The 20,806-nt window shown below is 38.8% G+C and overlaps 1 protein-coding gene across 3 annotated transcripts in view; it reads right to left on the reverse strand.

Moving 5' to 3' along the window:
• KCNIP4 (potassium voltage-gated channel interacting protein 4) overlaps positions 1-20,806 on the reverse strand; it is a 1,310,185-nt gene that overhangs the window by 117,954 nt on the left and 1,171,425 nt on the right. The window contains exon 2 of one of the 3 annotated variants that reach the window (XM_005681464.3): positions 19,211-19,312. The exons of the other annotated variants lie outside the window; for them this stretch is intronic. Within the exon in view, the coding sequence (XP_005681521.1) occupies positions 19,211-19,312 (102 nt within the window). The remainder of the gene's footprint in view (positions 1-19,210; positions 19,313-20,806) is intronic. 3 annotated transcript variants of the gene reach the window in all.

Raw genomic sequence — 20,806 nt, forward strand, 5'->3', positions numbered from 1 at the left:
TCTATCTGAGCTGAAATTGATTTGTCTAGCAAAAAATTCAACTGACTTGACTTATATTGCTTTATCTCATTTATAAAAATATCTTCTGAGCCTTTGCACCTAGTGTTTGTCCTTTATTAAATTAGCTTAAAAGTGATCTGATCTGTATGGCAATAACATCACGATGAGGATGATTACCTTCTAAAATTACATTGTTATTAACTATTTTGAAGCTTCATCCAGTGACACATTGGAAGAGGATTTAACTAATTTTGCTCCAGGTTTTAGCTTTCTACTAAGAGATTCTGGAAGATTCTTTACTATAGCATTGGAAACGGATCCTGAGAACTTCCAGAATAAGAGGGAGATGTTTAGTATTCAAGTCTGATGTGCGTGTGCATGCTCAGTCACTTCAGTTGTATCCGACTCTTTGCAATCCACTGGAGTGTAGCCCGCCAGGCTCCTCTGTCCATGGGATTCTCCAGGCAAGAATACTGGAGTGGATTGCCATGCGCTCCTCCAGGAGATCTTCCCACACAGCGATCGAACCCATGTCTCCTGAGTCTCCTGCACTGCAGGTGGATTCTCTACTGCTGGGCCACCGGGGAAGCCCATTCAAGACTGACACATTGGGATAAAGATAAAGCTGCGTGGGAGGAGCTTTCCAAAGCTAATCTTCATGACACCTGTGTAATTTCTTTCTTCCCTCTCTCCTTTAAAAACCTGTCCAAGCATAGATAAGATGCCATATACTCAGCATTCCGTTCTGTTCCTTAGTTCCACGACTCTCAGTGCTCAAAGTGATTGGAATTGTAACCATGTGAGGAAACTTAGTTTTGGGGTTTTGGAGAAGGCAATGGCAACCCACTCCAGTACTCTTGCCTGGAAAATCCCATGAACGGAGGAGCCTGGTGGGATGACGTCTATGCTGTCACACAGAGTCGGACACACTGAAGTGACTTAGCAGCAGCAGCAGCAGTTTCAGGGCTTATGGAATTGGCTTAGGTTTGCACAGCAGGTGATAGCAGATGAGCTGGGATGACACTTAGCCATCTTCTTTCATGTTTTATCATTTAATTTCTCTGGATGGAGAGTTCAAACCTGGGTCAGGCCCTAAAGCCCCTTTTTATATTTTGCCAACTTTAAATGCTTAATCTCAGGAAAGTGAAGGCTTGGGAGCCCTCTGGACTCTTCCTGTCGTCACAACCATTCACCCACCCACCTACTGGGAGCTATTTTCTGGTGCACAAGGAGAGTATAAACGTGATTATCTCGAAGTTAATCATGCACAGCCCACAACAGAAAACAATCTATCGATCTGAAGCAGGGTGGGGGTCATAGCACTTCCCAGACCACCCTGAACAATTAGTATCCACACATTTTTGTTAGCTGGCCAAGCATTACTTCAATGCTGAGCATAAAAGCATGCTAGGACACAAAAAGCCCTTTATAATTAGCACTTTATCCTATTCAATATTCATATATCACATGGAAAATGAAAAGTATCTTGAAAACAGTCAATTATGTTGAATGTCCTCTGTTAGAGGTGGTTGTCGGCAATAACATTGCAGTTTCCATTCCAGGTGAATTTGAATTGCCTTGCAATTTCATGATTGAATTCAATCACTTATAAAACATAACTACTCAGAGGAAAATTGCTGGAGCTATTTCTCACAGCACTTATGAATGGATTGTCTCTACCTTATTTATAAACACAAATAACTCTTCAAACAAGCTTAGATTTTAAAATATAATCACCTAATTGGAATGCTTGTTATTAGCATGAGCCATAATATTACAGCAGTCAGTCATAAATAGCCCCTTACGATAGGAGCTATTGTTCCATAGGTGGTAAGGTCTGTTTTTTTTTTTTTTTTTTAGGTAAACAAGGGAAATAAATATTGACAGTCATTATACACAGAGGAAAAAAAAATCTACAATAGAAATCCTGAGGTAGCGGGAAAAGGAACAAGAACTGTGATTGAACTTTCACATAAAGGCATACCAAAAAGGTAGATATACTAGTTTGGAAAGTCAACAGCTGAGACAGACTATGATCAAAGAGAAAATTTAAAAAGTAGTGAAAAAGAGATAAAAAATGATAGCCCATTATAATTTACTAAATTAAAAATGCCCCAATAAGAGTTTCTTCTGAACCTTGATAAACTTTCTCCTTTATCTCCTTGATAGACTTTTAGGACAACCTAAAGTCTAATAATAATAGCAAAGCACTTTTATAGCATTTGTTTTGTGCAATCACTTCACACACAATAACTTAAGAACTCCCCATCAGCATTCTCTGGATGTTATATTCTGTTCTATAGATGAAGACACTGTCAGCAAGAGATTAAGTAACTTGCTTCCAATCACACAGCAGCAAAGCCAGGATATGAACTCTGGAAGGGCTGGTTCCAGGATCACATAATTACTATTCTGCTGTTCTATCTCCTACAGAAAATGAGGGAAGATGATGCTCTACTCATCTGCAAATGTCACACCCAACCCAGAATCATAAAATTAGTAGCAAAAGGGCTGTACACAGAAGAGAGAGTTATGTTAGAATTGAAAGTGACCTGGAATCCAGCCCCTCAACTGTATACATTTAAATACAGAGTCTTAAATTTAGTGGTTGTAGACCAAGGGCTCTTGGGCACCTCAGTGACCACTGTCCCCATCCTCAGGGCATTCACATTCTAATACGTTTCTGACTCTACCTCAGGAGCAGACTTGGATGCGGGAGGAGGGCCATCGACTAAAAGGAGCCCTGAGGCACAGTAATGATATCTGACATCTGATGGCTGGCTCTTTGTAGGAAACAAAGTTATTTTCCTTTGTTACTAAAGCTGAACGTCATGATTATTCTGTGCACAGGTATCATCACCCCATTTTTATAGATGAAGAAATCAATGTTGGAAGGAATGTTGTAACTTCTGAAGGACATATAACTTCATATATAACTTCTGGGATATATAAATAGGAAGTTATAGAGTCAGGACTTAACCTCAAGTTTACCGACTGTAAAGTCTAGAAGTGATAGCTGGATTACCTGAGAACAAAGGAGGGAACATGAAGCTGAAAAGGAGCTTGAGTGTATTATAGCAAATAATAATTACAATAAAAGACTCAGGGTCCAAATTATGATCTTTAATCATTAAGGAAAAAGCTTTCTTCATTTTACGCTGTCTCCAAAGGTAACGTGCAGGTGATACATTTCTAAAAGCGTCTTAATTAAAAATATTACATTTATAATATGGAACGAACATTTGGAAATTTTATTTATGCCAAATATAATGCCCAATTCGTAAGATGTTACTGTGTTGTGTGTCACTTTAGAAGGTGGAAGGTAAATAAATGGAATTCATTATCTAGAGGAGTTAAAAGCAGTTTGTATAAGTTTAGTGGTAATAAATTCTTGGCAGTATACTAGAAAAATGTTTTCAAGCTCATGTCAGTGATGGCAGTAATATTCTGCCATGAAACATTTATCCATCATGGCTGTGTTTAAAACAGAGTACTAGGAAGACTGAGCAGTGACCTAGGTTTTCTTACGTTTCTTCTAGGTTTATGCTACTGATAATTTTTTGGTTCAAAGAATGTTAGACTGTGTAGCCGACATGTCAGCTGGACATTTGTTGTGTGACAAAGACAAGTTAGTAAAACATTCTGTGCCTGAGAGCTTCCATCTGTTCAGTGCCATAGAAATAAGCAAGTTGTACCCAATATTGAAGCATAGGGTGACTCATCATTAACTAAGATTATATTAGTTATATAGTAACATAGTAAATACTCAATTGTAATGTTATTGTTAGACTTGTATTAGTATTAATTACAATAACATCTGGTGCCACCCTTCACATGATAAAGCAAAATGGTATCTAGAACCCTTCATTCTAAGAAATTATTCAGTGGCTCTAAGTTTTGTTTTTTCTTGGGTCTATTTCTCAATTCTGGCACTGGACAATATGTTTTACCACTTCAAGCTTTCATTTAAAAATCTCTAACTAGGGTTAATATTTGTTCCAGTTTCAAAAAATTATTTTGAGAGATTGCTGACATATGTTAATCGATCAATAAAGGACAAAATTATGATTATTAATAGTTATTGCATACTTCCTGCTGCTGCTGCTGCTGTCACTTCAGTCGTGTCCGACTCTGTGCGACCCCAGAGAGGCAGCCCACGAGGCTCCCCTGTCCCTGGGATTCTCCAGGCAAGAACACTGGAGTGGGTTGCCGTTTCCTGCTCCAATGCATGAAAGTGAAAAGTGAAAGTGAAGTCTCTCAGTCATGTCCGACCTTCAGCGACCCCATGGACTGCAGCCTACCAGGCTCCTCCGTGCATGGGATTTTCCAGGCAGGAGTACTGGAGTGGGGTGCCATTGCATACTTCCCAGTGAGGCCTTATTCTAGAATCTTAAGGAATGAAGGTTCTGTTACTATACTTCTTCAGTTTGAATTCCTTTTCTGACTCCTGTTAGCTATATGACCTTGGGCACAGTGTATAGTCAGTTTATACCTCAGTTTCTTCATGCACAAAAGGGGGACAATAATAGGACTTGAACTATCAAGAGGTTGAAATGAAATAATGTGCAAAGAGCATTTAAAACTAAAGCCTAGCAGATAGTGTTTAAAATATTATTATATCATTTAATTATTAAAGAGTCTTTTGGGATGAGCATTATTTTGTCCATTTTAGATGGCTAAATTGAGGTATAAGGTCATTGAAAAACTCATCCAAGAACACACAGCAAGGGTAATTCCATCAGTTGTCAAAGCCTTTGCCCCAAAATTTGCACCCAGTTTTTTTTTTTCTTTTTGCAGAGATTCAGTGCTGAGCAATTGTTGATCATGGGATCCACCAGAAATCACAGCTTCCTTGGGGAGATTTTATCCTCTTCCAGTTGGGTACTGACTAGAGAATAAGGACCATTTTTTTCTTTTTTTTTGGAATGGAATTTGAGGCAATAGCTTAGCTTTATTGCTTGTCATTTCCTCTTACATACCTTATGACCTAATATCTAGGATAATTTACTATTGCGTGGACAAAGCCTGCATTATCAAGTTTAATCCTTTTGCTTACATTATCTCTTTTACATGGATCTGCCTTTCTTCCTCCTCAATCTCTCTCTTTTTCTTGAAGGCTCAGCTCAGAGGGTTTCACAGAGAAGAAGCTTCCTCACATTTCCATATAGCATGTGAACTGTCTGCTGTCAGCTCTGATGGTGGTGTATGTCATTGACCTGCTTGAATAGCTGTCATTTCTTCTGTAATATGAACATTTTGAGACAAGAGATCTGTGTTAGTTATTGTGCTACCACTAATGCCTAGCATGGTTCTGGACATTAGCCACAGTTCCTTCTCTCATTCACTTAGTATTTACTCAGTGCCTCTTTGAAGCCAAGAACTGTTCAATGTCTTGTGGAAAAGTGAATGAATAAAAAAAGACAAAAATCCTTGCTTCCATGGACCTTAATCTCTAGTGAGTCACAAACAAGACATCGGAACAGAACTGTCAACTGAGCAGATGGATATATAGGTCTGGGAGTGAGAAATGAATTCTGAGCTGAAGATGTATATATCAGAGTCATCACCATGCAAGTCGTATTTAAGACCATAAGTTCAATGGGATCACTAAGGAAATGAATGCTGATAGAGAAGAGTACTTCTTTCTTTTAATCAATGAAAGAATACACAAAGGAATCAGAATGTCAAGAGAGTAGGCAAGCCTAGGACAAGACTAGCCCAGAAATGATCCAGTTTTTAAGAATTACTTTTGATGGAGGGGGTGGTATTCCCTCCTGGGAGCATCTCTTGGAGCTTCCCACTCATGTTCATCAAAGAATAAAGTAACTGAGTTGTATGTATGTTACATGTACTTGTAATATTCACGGAACACAGACCCAGTTTTGCGAATGGTCCTCACATATTTTCCATGTTTTAAAGCATTTACTCATGGTAAAGAGGTGTCTCTCTTTGAGTCTATTTTTCCTCGGCAGCCAAAGACAGCTTGGATGTAATCATGACTCTTAACTGAAGGTGCTAAAACTCATCTTAAGGGAACTGGGATGTAGCAATTGTGGCAAAAATCACAGAATCTCCCATTGCATCACCAAGTGGGAAAAGAGTTGGATGTGACCTCAGAGAACCAGGGAAGAAAGCTATGGAGCAACAATACATGGGGTCTTGTTGCACAGGCTCTGCTCCATCTTTCCCCCTAGAGTTTAAGTTCCTGATGGATAGGCTCTATATTTGGCTTGTTCTTAGTTGCACCCTCAGCACCTATGATAATGCCTGCCATGTGATAGGTACTTGTAAGGATTTGCCAAAATGACTAAATGACCTGGGCTTGAGTTTCAGCTTGGCTGCTTAGTAGTTATAGAATTTGGGGCGAGTCACTTAAAATCTCAAACCCTCAGTCTTCTCATCTGTGAAACGGAGATAATAATAGCACTCGAACAAAAACTCTGAAGATTAACTGGAATAATATATGAATTTTGCACAACGTATGATGCATGATAAAAATCCACATTCATGCTTTTTGCTATTATGATGATGATTTTGCCATTGATTCTTCTAACAATCTGCTTATGTAAAACATTAACTAGTTTTACATGTCATTGAGATAAATTAAATTTTTATTTAATTTATTTTTATTACCTTTAGGAACACTCACTGGAGAATGAATATCTACCACCAAGCAGATTCAGAGTACACTACAAGTTACTTCGAATTGTTTTTCTACCCAAAGTCTCAAATGAGAGTGTTTTGCAAAAAGGTGAATAAAGTTTTCCCTGTTAGCACATCTCCAGAGCTTGTTTTTCTGTTATTCTTTTTTTTTTCCCCTGAAAGCTTACAAGCAAGGATGGTCCTCACACTTGCTGCTCTATATCCCTTAGCAAGAAAGAAATTTGAAACCAGGAAAGTTAAACTTTAACCTTGTAATCTAAACAGATAACACAGTAATGCTCTATATTTTATAGACCTGGTGGAGTGTAAAATTGAGTCTGCTTGAGGTGTTAGGCTCCCATTTTAGTGTCTAAAGGGAACCAGCAGAAGCCAGACTGGACTCATGTTCAGCCCAAGTATTACTTCTAGGTCAGTGCAAATGGAAAATAGGTATTATGACTCCTAATAGAAACTGCACAAGTGACCAATCATGAAGTAATTAATTACAAAAAGAGAAACAAACAGAGAAGACTTGTTTATCTAAACTTCTCTGTAGCTTCTTGTAAGTAATCATCACTCTACCCCTTTTGGAACAGATTAACAGTAAGGAAAATCATGGAAAGATCAAGTAGAAAGTAAAAGATTTCATCATATAGGTAATTTGAAAAAAATACATCAACCAACAATAAAGGTTTTATTCAATAATGGTTTGTGTTCTTCAGACACTTTAAGCTAATGTGTCTGAAATAAAAATATCATCATCTTTTCTTAACCTGCTTTCCTGAACTTCTCTGTTTCTTATCTTGCTTGCTTGCTGCTGCTGCTGCTAAGTCGCTTCAGTCGTGTCCAACTCTGTGTGACCCCATAAACTGCAGCCCACCAGGCTCCCCCATCCCTGGGATTCTCCAGGCAAGAACACTTGAGTGGGTTGCCATTTCCTCTTCCAATGCATGCAAGTGAAAAGTGAAAGTGAAGTCGCTCAGTGGTGCCCAAATTCGTGACCCCATGGACTGCAGCCTACCAGGCTCCTCCATCCATGGGGTTTTCCAGGCAAGAGCACTGGAGTGGGTTGCCGTTGTCTACTGCCACCATTATTCTTTTGACAGAACCGTTTTGTCCCTTTGCTATTTTTCACTTAATACCACCAATTGTTTCCCAATGTTTCCAGCTACACCTTCAAATCCTTCCCTTCCCCCACCACTGTTGCTTTTTGTGGAAGCCTTTTTTCTCCCCTGTAGGTCTAGTGGTAGGGATTCTAAGCTTTGGTATTCACCCTGTCCAAGGTCAAATCCTTGTTTTGAAACGTGGTGATTGTGAGATCTTAGTTTAGAGATTTAAATTTTTGTTTAGTTCTCTCATCTAAGTGGGAATTTTAATTGTGCTTTCCTTATAGGCTTGTAGGATATGTTTACAATACTTGTTAAGGCTTAGAATATTGTTGTGCCTAGTAAGAATTAGCTGTTTATATTGCTTCTTGCATAAGCTTTTTAAGCAGTTTCCCAGCTGATCTCCCCCACCCCCCGCTTTTTTTTTTTTAATCTCCCTCAACAATTTACCTGTTTTCTGATTTATTTTTGTCCTTTTCTCACTCCAATGTTTGGTTGGCTCCTTGATTAAGAAACTAATACCCAGCTAGCTCTTGCTGACAGTTTTGAGACCTAATCTGTGTCTTGTCTTCAAATGTTGCTTTGATCCTTTGCTACTCTTTAACTTCAAGTTCACCATAGACCCTTCTGAAGTTAGAATTGTGTTCAGCTCCTTTGACTATGGGCTGGCTTTAGCCATCTCAAAATCTCATCAAGACAGAGAGTCGTACCCTACCTTGATCTAGCAATCCCACTTCTGGGTGTGTATCCAAAAGAAATGAAAATAGGATCTCCCATGTTCAATGCAGCATAACTAAGACATGGAAACCACTGAAGTGTCCATTAATGGATAAAGAAGTGAAGTAAGTCAGAATGAGAAAAACAAATGTTACAAATTAACACATATATATGGAATCTAGAAAGATGATACTGATGAACCTATGTGCAGGGTAGCCATGGAAACACAGAAACAGGGAAAAGACTTGTGGACACAGTGGGGGAAGGAGAGGATGGGACAAATTGGGAAAGTAGCATTAAACACATAGGTTGCCATATGTAGCAAGCCAATGGGAATTTGTTGTATGACACAGGGAGCTCAAATCCAGTAGTCTGTAACAATGTAGAGGGCGGAGAGAGAGGGAGCCAGCTGGGAAGGAGATTCAAGAAGGAGGGAACATATGTATACCTATGGCTGATTTATGCTGATGTATGGCAGAAACCAACACAATATTGTAAAGCAATTATGTCCAATTAAAAATAAATACATTTAAAATTAAAAAGTAAAAATAATAAAAAAGATTATATATATATATTTTTTTCAAGGAAATATTCTTGATCCATGAGAAAAAAAGGAAACCCTGCCATTTGTGGCAATATAAGTGAAATAAGCCAGGAAGAGAAAGACAAATATTACGCAGTACCATTTATACATGGTAATATTAGAAAGAGTCAAACATAGAAACGGAGCAGAGAAAGGTGGTTTCCAGGGTCTAGGGGATAGGGGAAATAGGGAGAGGTTGTTTAAAGGGTACAAATGTTCAACTATAAGATGAATGAAGTCTGAGGAGCTAGTGTAAAACATGGTTATTATAGGTGATAACACTGTATTGTATAATTGAAATTTTCTGAGAAAGTATAACTTGAATAGTCTCACCAAACAGAAGATACCTGTGTTAGGTGATGGATGTGCTGATTAATTAAATGGGAGGAGGGGAATCCTCTTACAAAGTTTACAAATATCAAATTACCATGATGTACACTTAAAATGTCTTACAACTTTATATGTTCAACTATAACTCAACAAAGCTAAAATAAAAAATAAATAAAAATCTTGACTGGCTCTCTCCATTTCCTCCCTTTATTTGTAGAGTAAAAATCCAGCCTGGTGTTGGCTGTACAGACCTTCAAGCTCTGGTCCCAGCTCACCTTTTCTGGCTGCTTCTTTTCCCTAGGTCTCATTCCTCTATCTTACTGTTGGTCTTTTCAAGTGCTAGAATATTTCTCCAGCTTTTTTTTCCCTCCAGTGAAATAATTCTTCTCCAAAGAGCTCTACTAAAATATCACCTCTCTATGAAAAGCACCTGGGGGATATTCACGCTCACCTCTGTGGGTGAAGGAAGCCATTGTGAACATCACAAGTAGTGACAGAATGAGAGCATTTGCAGCCAGCACATTATTAGTCAGTCACTGTTGTCTAAACTTTACATGCCCATTTAATCTTTTGATCAAGTGTGAATATTCACTATTATTACCTCCACCTTGAAGATGGGAGTATAAAACTCAGAAAGGGTAAGCAACTTACTTAAGGTTTCTCTAGCTAGTCAGTCACTGAACCAGGATTTTAACCAAATCAGGTCATCCCAGAGTTATCATTAACTTCTTGAGTCTAAAGCACTCCCTAGTATTGCTTCTCATAGCATTTCACTTGTGTTCATAGTATCCGGGTGATTTTTATACATGTTTATTTATTGCTTTATGTTGTCAGCTTTCAGTGTTCCCCTATTCCTGGCACTATTACTGTTCAAACAGTTAGTGCTCCATAAATGTCTGCCACATCTGAGGGAAATCTAAACCTGCTAACAGGAAATAGTTGCCCTGAGAATTCTGCCTCTAGCTCTCCTGTATCAAGACTCATTCACAATTTGATGAAGACTTCAGTTGATAAAAGATGGACCAGAAAAAGGAATGCATATCTTCCTATGTCACTAAATACCTATGTAATTTTAGATAAGCCACTTAATCTCCCCATTTTTTAGTTTGTTCAATGGAGACTTTAACTCTTAAAATCTGTCATTCTCCCAGGAGTTCTGTGAGGGTGAAATAAGACACCCAAGAGGAAGAATTCTAAGACCTGTAAAAGGCCATGCAAAGAGAAAGGACACATTCTAATCAGTAAAACACATTGTTTACAGTAAGTAAATGGTGTGTGTGTGTGTGTGTGTGTGCGCGCGCACGTGCTCAGTTGCTAAGTTGTCTCCAACTCTTTGCAACCCAATGGCCCACCAGGCTCCTCTGTCCATGGGATTTTCCAGGCAAGAATGCTGGAGTCGGTTGCCATACCCTTCTTTAGGGTATCTTTCTGACCCAGGGATTGAACCTGTGTCTCTTGTGTCTCCTGCTTGGCAGGTGAATTCTTTACCACTGAGCCACCTGGAAAACCCCTAAATGATGGTGCCAATTCATCTTAATTCTTAGTAAGTGAAGTTTCTAACTTTTCCCACTTCCTATTTCTCATGGGCAATGAAGCGTCCTGAAAGAGGAAATTTTTGTGCTAGTTTTGAACATCCACCATTTGTCAAGACAGAAGAGAATCACTGGCTCCCACAGCTCTGGAAGGAGACTTGAGACACAACCTGCGCTTCTCATTTGTAGATGATGAGATTGTGTTCAGAGAGGGAACAACTCATGTGAGGGGCTACCACATCTTTCTGGACAATATGGACTACACAAGTGTGTCCTAGGTAGATTAGATAAGTGGAAAAAAAGACTCTCTCTCTTTTTTTTTGGTAAAACTGAACAAAACAATGAACACAACTAGAGAGCTGGCAAAACGCAAAGGTTGCAGAGCCCCATTTCTGGAGTCAACCTCTCGCTCTTCCCTCACACTTACTAGGATGATTTCGGTGAGTTAATTAACCTCTCATCCCTTAGTTTTGTAGTCTGTAAAACTGAAACAGTAGTGTCCATCTTTCAGGATTATTTTTAGGATATCATGAGTTAAACTGTGCAAAATTCTTAGACCTGCACCAACCACAGAGTAAGCCCTAGATGCTTGTTAAATAAATAAAAACAACATGTGAGAATTTAGCATTTTTGGAATTTGTACATATTATGAAATTGAAGGACTGTGTTTTCCACTTGCGAATTAAGTTTACAAAACTTCATGAGTTATGTTTCTGTTCTTCCAAAGATTTTCCTGAGTACATGCCCAGGCAGAGCTTTAGCCAAGTCACCAGGAGTGACCATGAGATTAATTGTCAGAAGGTTAAATTTTTTTTCAATTTCCTGGAAGTTACTGTTGTATTTTTAATTGGCAGTATGTTGGCAGTTCAAGTCACTTTTGAAAACAAATTCTCCAACAGCCAACTGCTGATGGTTTCTCTGCCAAAAAAGGGTATCTAAAACTTTTCATGATCAATAGGCTACCAGGAATAATGAATACACTGAAATGTTGTGTTGTGTTGGACACTAAGAAACTGGTTAAGTTAGGAAATTATGTTTTGCAATTACCCAAGGTAAATGCTGATGGTGGCTTATAAATAGCCCTGTTACATTTGCCCTCTCGCTCAAATCCACAATGAAAACCCCTGGATGAAGTTTAATTTACTGAATCAATTATTTTGATTGAATAAGGGCACTGAGATTTTATTGGGTAGATGCTATTATGAAGTAAATTTAAATGAAAACATGCATATAAACACACAATCAAGTGCTCAATATTTTATCTTTTATATTAGTTCCTAACTATTATCTAGTAAGCTTTTTGTCACCATAATGTCTTTCGAATAAATAGGGAAGTGATTACTTTAGGAAAAATTAACTGGGGTATAGAAAGAGAAAGTGAATGATTTGGAATTATCTAAGGAAAAGATAACAACTACAGACTTGACAGCATTTATTTTTCAAAGAAAAAGTATCTGTTCTCACATAGAGTATAGTAGCTAGGGATTTCTTTTTATTTTTAATGCAAGTATAGTTGTTACAATATTATACTGGTTTTAGGGATACAAGAGAGTGATTTGATATTTTTGTAGATTATATTTCATACAAGTTATTACAAAATATTGGCTATATTCCTTGTGTTCTACATTACATCTTTTACTATAATTTATTTTAAACCTAGAGTTTGTATCTTTGGTTCTTTTCCCCATCATCCCCTCTCCATACCCCTCTCACCACTAGTTTGCTCTCTATATCTATGAGTCTGCTTCTATTTTGTTGTGTTTTGTTTCTGTTTGTTTATTTGTTTTAATTTTTAGATTCCACATATAAATGAAAAAAGAGCATTTTTCATTCAGACAGAAAGACTGACTGACTTATTTCACTAAATATAATGTTCTCCAGGTCCACACTTGCTGTTGTTGCAAATGGCAAAATTTCATTCTTTTTCAATGGCTGAGTAATATTCCTCTGTGTGTGTGTGTGTGTGTGTGTATACCACATTTTCTTTATTCATTCATCTGTTGATGGACACATATGTTGGTTCCATGTTTTGGCTGTTGCTAATATTGCTGCTTGACAGCCCCAGCACAAGAGATAAAAAGAAGTTAATTTAAAAGATATTTCAGAGAGAAATTGACCAGAGTTTAGTGGCCATTAGATGGGGGCTGGGAGCAGAAAGTAAGGGGCCAATCATTCTAACTTCAGCAACCTGGCAGCTAGAGATACCAATGAATAAATGATGGTGATCATACCAGTATATTTGGTGGGTGGTTTGATCTATATCCTGGCTTGGGTGTTCAAAGAGCAGTGGGCAACTGGCCAGCTTAGGGGACAGCTAATCCTTAACTCATGGTCCAGGTGTCATCAACCACAGTTCTTATTCATTTCTCACTTTGATTTGAGAGTTATTAGAGTCAGACAGAAGACATTCTAACTCTTAAATTAACTCTCAGTAGATCACATCTGTCACTCTTGATCAACCAGTCAGGCCGCCCCACGGGAGGCCCCTGTGTGCTTCTGTCACCTCCTTCTTAAAGCCTTGTTTGTTATTCCCCAGCATCTTTCCAAGGGAGTTGGACTGATCTTTGTCTGACAGTCTTCTCAAACATCAAATTCAAGATGTGTGCTTAAATTCACAAGATTGGGACTTACTAATTTTACCTTTTGTTAAAAATGAGTAATACATTTGTTTTGCAAAAAATGTAATAATGTCTATTGTTTTTTATGCAGAAAACCTTTGTCATGTGCTACTTCTTTTAATGCTGTCATTTGAGGCACAAGCAGCAGAACTAATATTTTAAGTCTGCATTTAATAAATGCCTATAAAATACATAGTTTCTAAATATTGAGGATATTTAGTCTATGTTAAAAAACACTCGAGAGGTAATATGTAATGTGTTTAAATATTTGAAAGACTAACTCAAAAAACAATTTTCTAATATACATGAGGAAGCTTGCATTCACGTAATTTAACTCTTTTATCCAGTAATTTCAAATCTGGGACAAAATAATCTAAATTTGTAGAAAATAATCTAAATGTGTAGATATACACACAGAGATATTTATCTCAGTGCTATTTATATTATAAATAAAAAAAAGTAAAAGGGGAAAATCTAAATATTCCAAAGCCAGGGAATGCAGTCAAATACAATATATTGTAACTATATAATATTATGATTGTCATTAAAATGATATTTACATTTTAATAATAAGGTTAGTACATATGAAAGTATGTAATGTAAGAAAAGGATAAATATTTGGTATGGTTGCAATTATTAATGAATGCACATCTATGAAAAAAGATGTCACTTATTATTTGTTGTTGCTTCAAGGTAATGGAGGAGGAACTGGTAACCCACTCAAGTATTCTTGCCTGGAAAATTCTGGGGACAGAGGAACATGGCAGGCTACAGTGCATGGGGTCACAGAGTCAGCCATGACTAAGCAACTGAGGATGCACTTCAAGATAAAGGAGCATAGTACGACTGTGTGTTGTGTAGTGTGAATATGTCACGTGTTGTGTGTTGTACTTTCCAGATTGCTGCCATGAACACGAGTGACTTTTATAAATAAACCACTCACCCTGTCAACTCCAAAGGAGAAAGAGGAGGAGGAGGAAGAGGAGAAGGAAGAAGGAACAGACATGCAGATTACTGTCAAGGGCAGAACCAGGATCCATACTGTTGGAAGTTCAAGGAAGGCTGCCTTTGGGCTCAGCATGAGGAAGACTGTTCTGCAGTCACCTGCTTCCCTGAAGAAGCAGGAAATACCAAAGAGATATTTCCTTGAAGAAGCTGCTCCCTGGTAATGACAGAGGGAGTCTGTCAGGGAGCTGGATGGGGGAAGGCTCCCTGCAAACTCCTGGGTTCTCTGGTTTGGGGGATCTAAGTGCTCCGTAACTCAGCAGAAGCTTGTTTCTTTTCCTACAGAAAACATTTTGGTTTTCTTTTTTTATTTGCCTAATACTGATAAATCTTACATTCGTGCCAAAGGAATGAAAACCCTTTCTTTTCTGCCTTCCTGAGAACATAAAATGAAATTTAGAATGAGTACTGGCCTCTTCCCTGGTGGCTCAGTGGTAAAGAATCCTCCTGCCGATGTAGGAGATGCAGGTTAGATCTCTAGGTCCTGAAGATCCCCTGGAGGAGGAAATGGCAACCCACTCCAGTATTCTTACATGGAAAATCCCATGGACAGAGGACCCTGGCAGCCTATAGCCCATGGGGCTGCAAAGAGTCAGACATGACTGAGTGACAATGTTGACTGAAAAGTGAAAGTGAAAGTTGCTCAGTTGTATCTGACTCTTTGTGACCCCATGGACTATACCATCCATGGAATTCTGCAGGCCAGAATACTGGAGTGGGTAGCCTTTCCCTTCTCCAGAGATCTTCCCAACCCAGGGATCGGGCCCAGGTCTCCTGCATTGCAGGCGGATTCTTTACCAGCTGAGCCACAAGAGAAGCCCAAGAATACTGGAGTGAGTAGCCAATCCCTTCTCCAGAGGATGTTCCCGACCCATGAATCAAACTGGGGTCTCTTGGATTGCAGGCAGATTCTTTACCAACTGAGCTATTAGGGAAGTCCACAATATTGATTGGCCTCTTATTAAAGTAACTTTCAGCTCTCTAGCTTTGAAGCTGCACGGGATCTGGTGGAGAATATTTCTGCCGCCTCTGTACAGGTGATTCAAGCCCGGAACTCTCTCAGTCAAGTCAGACTTCATCAAGGGGCTCTCTGTGACCCCCCCTTGGAGATGTTTGGTGCCCTTGCTTTTCCTCCTGGTGGCCTGGGTTGGGGTCCTCTGTCACTCTGGTCATTGTCCCCAAGCACCTGCCCGCTGCCTCGTGTTTTCATGTCATCTTTTCAGTCCTGTGCCCAGCTGCTTAGGGCCCAGATCATGTTTAGGGGTGTAATAATAATATGAGTAAAACCTTTCTAATATAGCAATGAAATGAATGTGGTCTCCTTTTCAAGTCATCTGCTTCGACATGCTGGGATTTTCTTTTCTTCATGGCTAACAGGGAAGGTGGTGACTGGTGAGGGAGGGAGTTTTAAATCTGCAGACCTTTGTGGATCAGCAAATCATAGGCCATATCTCATATGGGTTCAATAAAAGTCAGTTTTATGACATCCCATTTTTATAAAAATATCAACTTTTAAGTCAGGATGCTGATTTTTTAAAATATCTTGTCTTATGTTTTTTTCTTTTTAACAAATGTCCTTTTTCCTCACAGTTGCATTGCATCCTCTGCGATCACTTCTTTAGGGATGTGGCTTTCTGCATTACTGGTTCAGGGAGTGTTAACAGGGCAGGGTGATTTTGTTCTTTCCTAAAGAATCTGCCTACAATGCAGGAGACCCCAGTTTGATTCCTGGGTCGGGAAGATCCCCTGGAGAAGGGATAGGCTACACACTCCAGTATTTTGGCCTGGAGAATTCCATTGACTGTATAGTCCATAGGGTCGCATAGAGTCGGACACGATTGAGTGACTTTCACTTCACTTCACTTCAAGTGAATAGAGAGACCCATTGGAAAGTTTCATTTTATTTGTCTACTTTGTACAGAGGACTATGTTTTTTGGTAAATATCTGATAAATTGACAATTTTTATTTAAGCTTCTAAGGGGAAAAGCAATGGCTCTAATAACCAACATTCACTGACAAATAGTAGCAATAAAAATGTCCACAGCTTCAATATCATGTAGAATTGAGATTTTGTCATCATTATGAATTGTGGCCTTCCAGGTTACTGATGGCAGATTATGTTTTGTTTGTGAGATGGTTTGTGTGTATACAATGAAGGAAAAAAAATCAAAGCAATGTATCTTAACTATATAGTTTTTGTACATAGGATTATTATTGATAAAAATAATTTCATCCTGCTCACTTTCCCCACAGAAGATTCTAGTAGGAAAATGCTTTTTTAAAGGTTGTTTTATTTACTGCTCTATCTCACAGCACAGGAACTGACATATAATAAATATATATTGAGTGAATAAATGAATTAATAAATTTTTTTCATTATGACATATTAACCTGGGTCAGTGCCACTGAAATAAATTACTATTCTACTCTGGGAACTTTGACTGCACATATTGGGTTGTTTGAGGTACTTTCCATATTTTCTTTATTTGTGTTGTTGAAAATAGTGGAATTTTAGAGCATTCACATTTTTAAATCACTCACTGAGTTCACTGTTCATTGAGGTAGTGCAGGACAGGGAAGCCTGGCATGCTTCAGTCTGTGTGGTTGCAAAGAGATGGACACGACTTAGTGACTGAACAACAAGTGAGTTCATTAGTTCTGACAAAATGATGTGACAGAAAAGAGGATAGGTGAAGTCATTGGTTATAGCCCTACACCAAGAATATCCTATGTAGCTTCTTAATGTTTTATTTCCTCACTGGCAAAGAATGCCACCTTCTCTATCTGATTCTAACATTTGTATTGTGCTTGAAAAAAATATGTATGAAAGGCTGTAAACACAGAATGTAAATGTTCATTATAAATAACTTGTGGCATATTTATGAAATAAATAGAGGTATCCCCTTACATATCCTGTATATTTTACTTCTTAAGAATGCCACAAAAATTGAAGGAAAAAGAGGATGGAGAGAGGATTAGTTTGATGGTCAGCTTGTCTAGCAATAACACCCAGTTATGCAATCAAACACTGATCTAAGTGTTGCTCTGAAGGTATTTTGGAGATTGCCCTGGAAATGTGAGTGGTCTTCATCCAATCAGTTGAAAGACTTGAAGCAAAAACTGAGTTTTCTTGAAAAGAGAATTCTGCTTCAAGACAGCATCAAATTTGCCTGTGTTTCCAACCTTATCGACTGATCTATAAATATCAGACATGCATATTTATATGTATATATACATATGGGATTCCCTGATGTCTCAGATGGCAAAGAATCTGTCTGCAATGAGAGAGACCTGAATTGGATCCCTGGGTCAGGAGGATTGCCTGGAGAAGGAAATGGCAACTCACTCCAGTATTCTTGCCTGGAAAACCCCATGGACAGAGGAGCCTGGCGGGCTCCTGTCTGTAGAGTTGCACAGAGTTGGACACGACTTACTGACTTCACTTTCACTTTCATATACACATATATATGTATGTATGTACACATACACATATATGTATGTACGTATATATACACACACATACAGATGGCCCGAGACTTATAATGCTCTATCTTGCAGCACAGGAACTGACATATAATAAATATATATTGAGAGAATAAATGAATTAATAAAATTTTTTATTATGACATATTAACTTGGGTGAGTGCCACTTAAATGAATTGACTGATTTGACTTACAATTTCTCAACTTCACCAATGATGCAAAAATGAAGTACATTCAGCAGAAACTGTACTTTGAATTTTGATCTTTTCCCTGGCTGGCAATATGCTGTCTGGTAGATCCTTTTTCGTGATGTGGGGCGTCAGCAGCGACTGCTAGAAACCCATAGTCCCCAGTCAGCTATGAGCTCATGAGGGTAATAAATTGATACACTTACTATTCTCCCCCTAGACAACCATTTTTTTTCACTTTCAGCACTGTATTTAATAAATTACATGAGATATTCAGCACTTTATTATAAAATAATCTTTGCATTGGATGATTTTGCCCAGCTAGTGGAAGTGCTCTGAGCACATCTGAGGTAGACTAGGCTCAGATACACTGTTCAGTAGGTTGGGTGTATTGAATGCATTTTAGACTTAAAATATTTTCACCTTACCCCACTGGTTTTATTAGGATGTAGCCCCACTATAAGTTAATAAATGTATATGTATATGTATGAGGTGATTTTGTTTTCCACGATATTGGGAAAGAGTGGGCAGAGAAAACTCACGTTTGTGTAATTATTTTCCACTTTATAGTGTCTTCTCAGACCTAGTAACATTTTTTTATGTTTGCAGTATGACACAACAAATCCATGTATGGTGAATCAGAAAACTGACAAGCAATGCAATTTAAAATGTGCAGCTGTTCCACTAACAGTTTTGGCAATGAGAATCCCAAGAGTTATCTGAGCCGAGTCCCTACACCTCAGATCAAGCATAAATTTCCAAATGTTTTGAAGCCAAGGCTCTCAACATTAACACTGTGCTGTCAGTCCACCAAATGGGAAGTGGTTTGTAATTGCACAGACGTTTCCCTTGGTATTTAGGTAAACAGGAGTACATCAATAGAGTTGGTTTTGTGGAATATAATATATTGATTGATTCTCTTTAGAAGCAGAGAACTGCAATACATTCAGACCTAAACAAACAAAACAGAGAGTTTGGGGGAGAAAAACAAACAAACAAACTTGCTTTGAACAGCAGGAGACGACGTTTTGGCAGCTGAGCAGGGCAAGAGCTTCATGAGCCGCTCTTTAATGCTGCGCTTGGTGCTGTTCTGAGTGTAGAGGAAACCTAGAAGATATGGGATGGGTTCTGTCAATGCCAGCTGCAGAGAGAAACCTGGGGCATGCTGTCTGTGTGTCAGCAGATGCCATGGCAGGCAGGATCTGGGTGCAGCCATATTTGCTCAGGCAATCACAGGCAGAGGGTTGGGACCCCAGAAGGAAAACAAAAACAAAAACAAAACAAAACTAACTAAATCCTGGTTTTCCCTTTCAGGTTTATTTTATGTTGCATTAGATAATGATTACCCCATGAGCAAAGAATCATGCAAATAAATCTTTTGAGCAGCAAAAATAAGATTTGCAGACTTTTGGAGGTCTTAAATTGGGAATACAGTAAATATCACTGAAAGAGTGAACTGGATTGAAATTTCAACATTCAAAGCAGTGTTAACGGCCCACGTGACATTTTCTGCACTCATCACTCCCGTCTTTGCTTCCAGGGGAGTGGGTGCTCTGCATAAATCATTCACACCACAATCACCTGTTAGTACCTTTGCCTTCCCTGAAAGTGAGAAAATTGATGTCCTTGATATGCAGCTTCATTAGCATAAGCTGATGTGCCCAGAGATGGGACATCCTTCACATGTGGACATTAATGGATGGGGCTTATTCAAGCAGAGTGATTCTAAAAGACATAAGGAGTATTCACAAAATGTTAACCCAGGAGTAGATGGAGCAGTATCTGTGATTTCAAGTAGTTAGTGAGGACTCAAGGAAGATCAGTAGCGACCCAGTGGGCCAGCTAGCAAGCGCTTGAAAACCTGCTGGTGCCAGGAGCCATATCTGTCCAGCTCAGCATCAACTTGCCCATTCTGAGTGACCAGAAGCCTGAATCTTCATGTCACTATATAGATTACTGCCCCAAACCAGTTTGGAAAGTGTAGAATACAAGCAAGAGCAAAAGGACCAATTTAAATCAAGGTTAGACTACCCTTAAAATATGAACTTGGCAGATGGACGCCTTGTTACTTTATAATTCCCGCCTTGGTGTTATAGAAAGTCCTGAGTGCAAGGCTACAGTTCTATTTCCCTTTGGAGCTATTCATCCTACCATTGCAGCCCATTGGCTAAAAAGCCTGGTAGATAAGATAGATGTTGTGTCGAGATGATAGCAGATGACATAGATCATACTGGATCATTTCCCTACTTAAAAAACCCCCTAAAACTTTCCCACTGTCTTTAAAAAAAAATCCACTTTCTACCACGGACCCCAATCCCTGCACAATCTGGCCCTTCCTCACTCTGACAGCATTGTTCATCATCCTCCCTGCTGCCTGACCACCAGCCATTGGCCACACCACCCTTCTTGCCTGTTCCCACACTAGGTCCCCCCTCTGCCCTTGACACTTACATGGTGTGAAATATCTTGCTTACTTGATAATGCCAAGTGCTGGTTGAGAGTCTGGCACATAGTAAGAGATCAATAAATGTCTGACAAATGAGTGGACAGATTCACTTTCCATACCAAGAGAACACCCAATTTCATTTCCTAGATTAGCAT

Source organism: Capra hircus, chromosome 6, assembly GCF_001704415.2.
Source record: "Capra hircus breed San Clemente chromosome 6, ASM170441v1, whole genome shotgun sequence".
Taxonomy (NCBI): domain Eukaryota; kingdom Metazoa; phylum Chordata; class Mammalia; order Artiodactyla; family Bovidae; genus Capra; species Capra hircus.